This window comes from Rhododendron vialii, chromosome 4a, assembly GCF_030253575.1.
Source record: "Rhododendron vialii isolate Sample 1 chromosome 4a, ASM3025357v1".
NCBI classification, from domain to species: domain Eukaryota; kingdom Viridiplantae; phylum Streptophyta; class Magnoliopsida; order Ericales; family Ericaceae; genus Rhododendron; species Rhododendron vialii.
In genome coordinates this window covers 13208812-13219245 of record NC_080560.1, presented here as the reverse complement: position 1 = coordinate 13219245, position 10434 = coordinate 13208812, and the positions used below count along the sequence as shown (strand labels likewise).

The following is a 10434-nucleotide window of genomic DNA, read 5'->3' as shown; positions in this document are numbered from 1 at the left end:
GGTATTTTTGTCATTTCGCATTTCCTAAGTCTGGATACGTGGCTTTACCAGGACCAGGAGAGAGAAATTCTCTTCAACTCTACTTTCCCCTTCTCTCTCTCCCACCGATTTACTCCACCACCACGCCATTGTTTCTCTATCTGTAGAGACCCGTAATTTCATCATTTAATCTTTGGTATTTATAATGCAATTGGTCTATAAATAAATATGAATTTAAGTTTTGAACAAAATATTGTTAATGTGTGAGGGTGTATGAGTTGGGGATTATAATGTGATGTTTGTTGAATACAGGGGTGTTAGTGCATTAGGGCTATATGTATCAACACTCACAAAGAGAACACTTCACTTTCCCCTTTTCTTTTTTTAACGCCAGCTCTCTCTCCCTCCTGTCCCTTTCTCTCGGTCTCCTCTCTCTCACTCCCTCAACCAAATTCTTGCTACTCCACCATCAATCCTTGAAAACCCACGCACATATCTTCATCCTCGGCCCTCGGATCGCGTGGGAAGAGCTCGGTGGAGGCATATTTCGGATTTGGAGGCTAGGGTTTGGTTTGAGCTCAAAGCTTGGTCTTGATACTTGAGGTAGGGATCTCCAGCCTTCTTTATATGTGTTAAGTGTTGGTTTGATGTGCAAGGATTAAGTTTGATCATCTATTTTGAGTCTTGAATAAATCTAGTGTATGCTGAAAATTTCGTGGGTTCTGGTAATCTGTCTTTTTGGGGCCCTTCTGCTAGGAATCAATTTTTGGTGTCTTCATAACTGTTAAAGTTCGTTTCAATACGAAGATTTCGGTACCAAGATCATGCAAAACCGATAATCACACAATTAGTTATGAATTTTTGAATACTGGCTGTTTGCTGGATGTGCGAATCTGTGCGTGGCTGTTTTCTTTTAACTTCTGGGCATGATGAACATTTTGGGTGGCTTTGGGTCTTTTACAGGAGTTGCATATTTAAGTTAAGAAGAGATTGGCGTTGGAATTAAGTAATTTGGTTAAGTATACAATTTTTGGTGAATTTCTAAAGCAGGGTTGGTTGACTGGTGCGAAAATGGTTGCGAATCGGTTTTTCTTTTGATTGTTGGGTTAACCTCCTCTCGTTTCTGAACCTGGAATTTTTACTGAGTGTAGGGCTTGTAGTGGTGCAACCTTTGGCGTTGGTTTCAATGTTTTTGGGTTTAAGATGAAAGAGTTATGATTTTTCAATCAATTTTACTTATTCCCGCGTAGAATCTGGCAGCACCGACGGACTTTGGTAAAATGGCCATAACTCCTAGCTCGGGACTCAAAATGATGCACCGTTTGTTTTGTTAGAAACTAGACACATAGAGCTTTCCTACGATACATGCCATGCATCATGGGTACGTCCGAGCGATAACAGATTTGCATCCATAGTTGACCCAAATTTTGCCTTTGCACCAGTTTCATGGTTACGTTGAACCATAATTATAAGGCCGTAGTAAGGCTACCCGAACTCTGTTTCTTTTTGATGTATGACCTTCGGATCGAAGAAGAAGAAGCCTACTATTCAATGGTTTAAATGTCGTTCTTAAATTTATGTTATTTGATCGGATATAGTCAGAACTTCAAGTGTGAATGATTAATTTCACCTGTTGGATATGTGGGGATATGATGAGTTGATCTAGATGATTAATTATTGGGATATGAGAACTAGTGAGCATAAGGGTTAAAATACTTGTAAACGATTGGAATAGAAAAGGGATTAGATGGATGATACGATCGATGATAAATTAAGTTGTAGAATGTTTGACGCGATGTGTAAATTATTCGATGTCTTTCCATGAGATTGAGTCTTTGGGCTTGCGGGATACTTGCAGTGAGTTAAACAGGATTTGGTGAATCACTTGGCATGAGTGCATGGTTGTTAAGCATTGATGGGTACTACAAAGATGAGAATCTTTATAAGTATTTGCAAATTAGACTTTTAATGGAGATGTCACAAAGGGGGTCCATTATGTGGTAATATGAGATGTGAAATAAATGGTTGATCTATAATGTGAAGGATGTGGGTTTTTGTGCTTTCTTTATTGAAATGATGAAGACAAGATTATTTACGTGTAACTGAATCTAAGTATTGGTGTGAGAGATATGTTTTGCTATGTGTGGGGATTAGAGAAACGGTGGATAAAGAGATTGCTTGTTAGTGAGAATATGTGACACTGGTTGAACGATAGTGAAAGCCACGGATCCACCGTAAGGTGCGATGCCGAAAATGGGACGTACGGGGGTCCTAAAAGCCCGGAATTGAATGAAAGGATTTTAGTGGACGCACGGGGGTCCTAAAAGCCCGGAATTGAATCAAAAGGATTTTAGCGGACGCACGGGGGTCCTAAAAGCCCGGAATGAAATCGAAAGGATTTTAGCGGACGCACGGGGGTCCTAAAAGCCCGGAATTGAATCCAAAGGATTTTAGTGGACGCACGGGGGTCCTAAAAGCCCGGAATGGAATCGAAAGGATTTTAGCGGACGCACGGGGGTCCTAAAAGCCCGGAATTGAATCGAAAGGATTCTAAAAGCCCGGAATTGAATCGAAAGGATTTTAGGGGACGCACGGGGGTCCTAAAAGCCCGGAATGGAATCGAAAGGATTTTAGCGGACGCACGGGGGGTCCTAAAAGCCCGGAATTGAATCGAAAAGATTTTAGTGGACGCACGGGGGTCCCAAAAGCCCAGAATTGAATGAGAAGGATTTTAGTGGACGCACGGCGGTCCTTAATGCCCGGAAATGAAATCGAAACATGTGACAGTGAAAACGGAGAATCTTCATAGTATTTAGCATCATACTAAGATTGAAATGTCAGTTTGAGTTGGTAACTTGGATTGTCCAGTATGTCAATACATGTTTTATATTCCTTCTTTTAGACCTCCAAATCATTGTGGCTTGTTTACCTGATATGTGGTGGTCAACTTGTTTTGTGTGAATGCATATTTGGTACCTTGTGGTGCTATGCATTGCGAGAGTTTCATAAAAGAAATCTTATTGTGAAGAGATTTTTACTAGATGTTAAACTTGAGATTTGAAGATTGATTTGGGGTTGACGGGTGAGTTTCCTTCTTGTTGAGGTGCGGTATTGTTTGACTTGTCATTGCTTACCTTATGTTCTAACTCTACATGCCTAGCGTGTATATTTTGGGGTGAGGTTGGCTAGTTGTATGAGAAAAGAAAGTGAAAACATTTCGTTAAAGAACTAAGATTAATCTTTAGGTCATTGAAATGGAAATGAAAAAGCAAGGATTGATTTGGATAACGCCGTAACGGTAAGCTGAGATTTTTAAGAATATTGGTGTGTGTGGGTGAGAGTATTGGTGTTTGAGAAATGGAGTTAAATACTTTCCAGCGTGAGTATGACATTTTGAGCTTCACTTTTGACAAAACAAGTATGCTTTTGGAAAATGTTTTCCCTTGTGATCTGTCTTCACTTCTGCATGTAATTTAGGTATGGATATCTCTACGAGCTAGTGTAGCTCACCCTATCCTTTCAGGTACTCGCCATGGCACTTAGCTTGGATTGCATGGAGTGCATATTGAGACGTCTCTTGAGAGCTTCATTGGTATCATAAAGGAAGTGTTTATCATCTAGTCTAATTCATGTTGTGTACTTTACTCGTAATGGAAAGTTGTACCTTTTGATCAAAATATATGTAAAACTATGTATAAATTCCTCTCCTTGATTAGTATGGAACTCATTTAATTGTAAACGTTTGGGAGACTTTATGTATAAAAAAAAAAAAAAAATTAGAGAGAAGAAGAAGAGACTTTGATTCTTTATTTGGATTGGCATGACAGTTAAGGGTAAATATAGTTGAGAGGAAGACTTTTGTTGTGGAAAATATATTATTATTTTAGCTGAAAATCGAGGGCGTGACACTATCTCTCTCTCTCTCTCTCTCTCTCTCTTAGGAAATCCTCAACGCCATGAAGCCGGTGCTTCTTGAGTCAGAGATGATCAGGAATGTTGAGTTCGAGAGATTTCGGCTTTGGCAAGATTATGGTTGTTCCGGCCTCTGTTCTCCTCCTTCACTCCCCCATAGCGTCACACTCTCGCACACCACACCGTCCACCCCAACTTCTTACCGAAAGCATTTCACGGCATCAGTGGTCGACGGTTAGCGGGGCCACTGCATTGGGTTCGTTGGTGGAGGAATTGGAAAATATGTGATGTGGAATAAGGGTTTCAGGGAATATAAGTAATATTTAGGGCTTCTAACTATGTCGTTCATGCATGCATGTGATATTTGATTTACGGACTTAGGGTTTCTGATTATAAAGCTTCTAACTATATTGTTCATGTTTTGCCGTTTAAAAAAAAAAACTATATTGTTCATGTTTGTCTGCAGTATTTGATTTACAGACTTAGGTTTCTGATTATTGGCTTTTATAATTATTTTAGGAATATTGATTGTTGATTTGATTCAGGCAAGCTTGGCTCCCCGATGCTGTTCTCTTTTATTCACTGTCGGCATGCAACAGCTTCGAATGAGTATTGATTTAATGCAGCCCAAGCATGGATTCTTATGGTATAAACCTGTATGTTATATATTTCTGTGTTGTGTTTGAATTTCGTTCACATTGGTGGGATATTTTGAGTGGGGTATGTAATTTCTAAGATATGTTAGTGTAAGGTTGTTTTGTTTGAAACAACCTTCTTAGAGCTTCGCTAAGAGACTTTTTCAGTCCTCAAAAGCAAGTAGTTGTAGCTTCCTCTTCGGCTACAATGGAATAGCATGAAGTGTGTCCTTTGCTTGCATAAAAGTCCCTGAAGAAATTGGACTATCCTTGGGAGCACGGAATTCTACATTGTTTATATCAAAGCTAAAACCCGAGTTTCTGTATTTTTCTTCACAAAATTTTCAGACAATATACGCTTGGGAGTGTGACAGAACAAGGATGACTTGCATAAGAATGAAGAGTGGCTGCCTCAATAAGTTCCACGCGACTCTCGGTTAAGCCATCCACTTGGTAATTCTTTCTCTGTTCTCAATAGAAATTGATTACTAGATGCAGATTTTTCCTTCTGAGATTTTTTGGTAATGCAATGAGTATGTGGAATTAGAACAATGATGCCCTGTGCTTATGCCATGGATGAAGAACCAGTAAATAGATTTTTCCTTCTGAGATTTGTTAGTAATGTAATGAGCATGTGGAATTAGAACTATGATGTCCTCTGCTTATGCCATGGACGAAGAACCAGTAAATGACGAATGTTTATGTACTGTAGTCCATACTCCACATAAACATGGTTTACTCTCACCATCATTAGAGCATTCAAATAGCATTATTTGAATCCTTGTTGTTGGGTCTGGGGTTGTTTGGTTTGTGTTGGTTTGGGAAGCACACTTGGTGGCCGTCTTGGGGCTGGGCTTTGGTTGGGTGGGTGGTTGGGGTTGGGATTTTTGTGTCTTGGGTTGTGTCTCCGGTCCCTTCTTGGGTTGGTGTCTTGTGTCCATCTTATATGGGTGTGAGCTGCTACTGCTCCCATAAACAGCATCTTGGGGCTAATTCTTTCATGATTTAGGCTCAGTTCTGAACCTTATTCCCTCATCGTCCATGGTTCCAATTGTCTACATTGTTAGGCCTTCCTTTTCAAGGATTGATTGCTGCTGTTGCTATAATTATTTGGAGGAAATTTGCTGCTGGATAAGTGACTGTAACAGTCTTCTATCATTCATCCTATTTTGAATGAACTTGATAATTTTCTCTGAAGTTTCGGAACTACTGCTGCTGCTATACTTCGAGCTGTTTACGCTACCATCATTCTTGCTGCCATTGTGGAGGAAACTTGTTTTGCTGTCATTGTGGAGGAAATCTGATCAGAGACATCCATTGTTTTCATTGTTCCTGGCTACCACAATTGATGGAGAACCAGTCATTTCAACTCTCATTGGTGTCTCAATTACACATCATTGAAAATTGTATTTTTCTTTTGTGGGTGTACGTACTTTATGGTTGGAACCTTGCCAACTATTTATGGTGTGGTCTTTATGTGGCTTTGGGATGGCATATGATTGTCGGGCATGTGGAGTGCCAACGTAGTTGAGATACCATTCTCCCGTTGTGATGCCTTATATCCCTTCCCTTGTCCTGACTCCTTACTTCGTTATTAATAAAATTGTTTATGCCTTTCAAAAAAAAAAAAAATAATGATGTTAGCCCATTCTAATGTTTTATTTGGTAGAATTTTAAGTTCCCAAGAATGAAACTCAAAGGAATTGACTGGGGCCCGCACAAGCGGTGGAGCATGTGGTTTAATTCGATGCAAAGCGAAGAACCTTACCAGGGCTTGACATGCCGTGAACCCTCTTGAAAGAGAGAGGCACCTTCAGGAACGCAGACACAGGTATGTTAGAATATTGTTTTGTATTAGAAATGTCCTTTGCAGGGCTTATTATCGGTAGTTTCTGATCATTGGCAACCAACTATTGTTTTTGGTGGTGACTAACTAATGATAACTTTTTAAAAGTTGGATTGAATTTTATTTACTGAGTTTAACAAGGAAAACTTTATTAAAAAGAAATTGATGAGTGGTTTGACTTTGATTGCTAATAAAAGTTGTTTGATCAGATATTTATTGAATTTGAATTTGTAACATTTTGAACTACAGTAAATGCTTCAGATTTACTTAAGTAGTGTACTGGATTTTATTTTTCCGTGTCATTGCTTTGTTAGAGAAGAAACAGTAGTAGTTATCCAAGTTTGTTATAAGATGGAAGATGCTGGGGTGGACACCTAAATGGAGAGCGAACTATGACTTTTCTTTTGCTACATACTTTGGATTGTCTATGTAGGTTTTTCTACTTGAACACAGGCCTGAGAATGTTGCAGTAGTTCAATGCCTTGTCAGGCTACTCGTGCATACTGTGAGTACTGAAAGGCACTGTGAGAGAAAGCCCATTTCCTTCTGTTTTCTTCCCACCATTAGAGGCAATGGGAGGTTTTAGTTTAAGTAGCAGTCGGCGGACTAACTCAAGAACATATTGAAGTTTCCCCTACACACAGTTCATAGATACGTGACCGATTTTTCAGCTAAAGAACATGCTGCAAGGTTGTACAGAGGCTGATTGACCATAGATGACTCCTTACCAAATGAAGGAAAAATGGACATTCCCAACGACAACAAATAGTCAACTCCTTCCATCAACTTCACAGAAACTGGAACCACAACTCCAAGGCAAACCCTTTGACCTGCAGAACTCCCGATCCAAATACTTGTGTACCTGAAACTCTCCATCAAACTTATGCAGCCTAATTCTATTAGGCCTTTTGTAAACGAAGAAGTCCTTCAGCCTAATTTTGTTAGGCCTTTGGTAATCATAAATATGTCGTACTTATGTATATATAAACCTCTTCATCAAACTTATTTATATGTTGTTCAATGGGCATGACAGACGTGCAAGGCACGTCGCAATGCACCTAGTTTTTTTACTTACATTTGTCTATTCTATTACTTTTTGTATTTGCATCCATATTTGGATGGTCTCTATTTGGATCTTATATCACAGCGGATCAATCCCTTGGTTTTTTGGGCCTATATCACATAGCTCTTCTGGGCTTCACAATTGAATTATTGCATGTCCAACTCTACGTTTGAGCGTGAATGTTAGGAAATTCAGTTGCACTGTAGGGATAGATAATCATTGTTATGTGGGTATTTCTATCAACAGAACCTCTACCAATTGTCAATGCCCCTCCTTTCAAATAAAAAAAAACACTCATAAATTTTAAAATAATATTTTTATGGGACTCTGTAAAAAACAATCTCCAACGGATATCGGTAAGTATTATTTCTGGATTCGTAGGGACGAAACTATGTTCAGCTCCAAACACCGAAAGAGAAAAGAAAATAAATTGGAAGGAAAATTCTTAAAAGCCCAGAGAAACATTTACTAGATTCAACACTCTGTTTTTTTTTTCAAAACAAAAACAATGGAAAAGGACAGTTTATAAAAAATTGTGAAAACACACGTCATAGAGCAATTTAAAATGCACCCACGACATATATCTTAATCCACCCAATAATTAATTAATTCCCTGTATAGCTCCAACCATACTTTAACCTAATCTCTAGAAAGTAGGTTATCATGAATTCGCACTTTTGATCCAATTGTGCCCCTAAATTGCATTTGCTTGGGCTTTGATGGGTTGCCCATACTTGTAATTTCGCATGGCATATTTTTTTGATGGGTTGCCCATACTAGTAGACTAGTACAATTAAAGACCAAAAATTTTGAAAACTTTGTGCACACGCTTCATTTAGTCTATTTTAGGGGAATTTTTAGGTTGACCCCAAAAATTAGGTTCGAACTTAATTTAGTCCTGCACAATTATTTGTATTTTTTATTCCAAACATGCCCTTTCATGTGCATCAGCGCACGAAACTAGAGATCATCTAGTATAGAAAAATTATCCAATGCTCCATGAGCATTGGTGCACTATTAAAACATTGTTTAAATTTTAAAAAGTCAAAATTATATTTTTGGAACCTACTTGACGATATTTACTAAATAAGATCCATATTGAATATGAAATTATATAAGATTAAAAAAATACCATTTGCTATGAGAACTCTCTATGAGAATTGTTTCTATGAGAATTGTCTCTGTGAGAATTTTCTATGAGAACTGTTTTTATGAGAACAGTCCCTATAAGAACCGTCTTTATGAGAACTGTTTTGGACAAAAATACCATTGATTATGTAAACTGGCTATGAAAACTGTCAATTTTCATAATTAATTCTCATAGTCAGTTCTATGAGAACTATATGAAATGGCTATATGAACTAAAAAATACACAGTTCAAATAGTCTCACCACACACTAAAATACACAGTTCTCATAGAAAATATGTAGTTGTCATAGAAAATACACAGTTCTCATAGATAATTGTCATAAACAATACACAGTTCTCATAAAAAATACATAGTTCTCTTAAAAAAATACACAGTTCTTATAGACAGTTTTCATAGAAAAATATAATGTTCTCATAGAAATACACAGTTTTCATAGAAAAATACAATGTTCTCATATAAAATACACAGTTCTCGCAGAAAATAAACAATTCTCATAGAAAATACACAGTTCTCATGGAAAATACATAGTTCTTATAGACAGTTATCATGGACAAATATACAAACCTCATAGAAAATACACAGTTCTCTTAAAAAAAATACGATTATCATAGAAAATACACACACAAATAAAAATTGAACAAATTCGTAGCACTCAGCTAAAATCCAACCAAGTGTAGTAGTAGTAGTAGTAATAATAAAAAAGTAAGGCCGAAAAAAAAACAGTTTACATAACTTAACTGCACACCAAAATAAATAGTTCGCAAAGCAATTCTCATAGCCCATCACAAAATTCACAGTCTCACGACGTACTAAAATAAATAATTTGCATATGCAGTTCTCATAACCCACCACACAGTTCATATAGCTTCACAACACATTAAAATAAACAATTTGCATATGCAGTTCTTATAACCCACCGCACAGTTCACAAATAATTCACTTATGCAGTTTTCATAACTCACCGCACAGTTCACATAGTTTCACTACAAATTAAAATAAACTGTCTACGAGATTGTTTTTTTATGAGAACTATACAATTATCTCTATGAGAATTTTTTTGAAAAATCTATGAGAACTGGGCTATGTGAACTAAAAAATACACATAGGCTCACCACATACTAAAATACACAGTTTATATAGCCGCAATACACATAGTCGATTATACAATTCACATAATCGAAAAGTTTTACCACACACGAAAATATACAGTTCACGTAGAAAATAGAAGTTCTCATGGACAATCCATAATTTTCATAAAAAAATACACGATTCTTATGAAAAATACACAATTCGCATAGAAAATAGAACAAAATTCACAACAAACACGATAACTTTCTCTCCATTGTAGATTCCAATTTCCAAACCTCTTCCGCCGCTCGATCGAAGACTGAGAGATAATACAAAACTGCTCCCCCGCTTGATCGAGGCGCCACTAAGGTGACGTGCTCTTCGCCAGAGGCAGCTGCCGTCGATCGGGAAGTTCATAAGGGAGAAGAGCAAGGAAAGAGGAGTTGTTGGGAGTGGAACCGACTGTCGTGGGGAAGTCCCAGGCGGGATGCGAGGGATTCTCGCTCGGCCTCGTCGCCGGCGGCATGATTGACGGGAATATTGGAAGAGGCGGGGCAGAGTGGTCTTGGAGGGAGATCAGGGAGAGAGAGGATTTGTGATGATGGCGAGATGGAATTGACGCGCGGAATAAAAAGGGCAAAAAAAATCATGACACAACATTTCTGAACCTACATAAATTTGAAAATAATATTTAAGATTGGAATCAAATCAAACATACAAAATAAGGCCGGCCTCTAATTTTCTATTTATTTTACTGACATAGGCCTAGTGGGCTTCATAT

At 37.9% G+C, this 10434-nt stretch overlaps 1 protein-coding gene across 13 annotated transcripts; it reads left to right on the top strand.

Moving 5' to 3' along the window:
• LOC131324436 (uncharacterized) lies at positions 1-7472 on the top strand. Of its 13 annotated transcripts, XR_009199342.1 has the most exons (6): positions 6-582; positions 3503-4207; positions 4437-4537; positions 4875-4979; positions 6196-6357; positions 6806-7472. XR_009199342.1 is itself a non-coding variant. In XM_058356399.1 (3 exons), exons 1-3 carry the CDS (start codon positions 3936-3938, stop codon positions 4965-4967), a joined length of 387 nt encoding a protein of 128 aa, XP_058212382.1. In that variant the 3' UTR covers positions 4968-5374. The 13 variants fall into 13 exon arrangements, 1 of the variants encoding a protein (XP_058212382.1); XR_009199346.1 differs by having other exon boundaries at positions 11-582; positions 3503-4537; positions 6205-6357; XR_009199341.1 differs by having other exon boundaries at positions 13-582; positions 3503-4537; positions 7044-7472.
• Positions 7473-10434: the final 2962 nt, after the last annotated feature.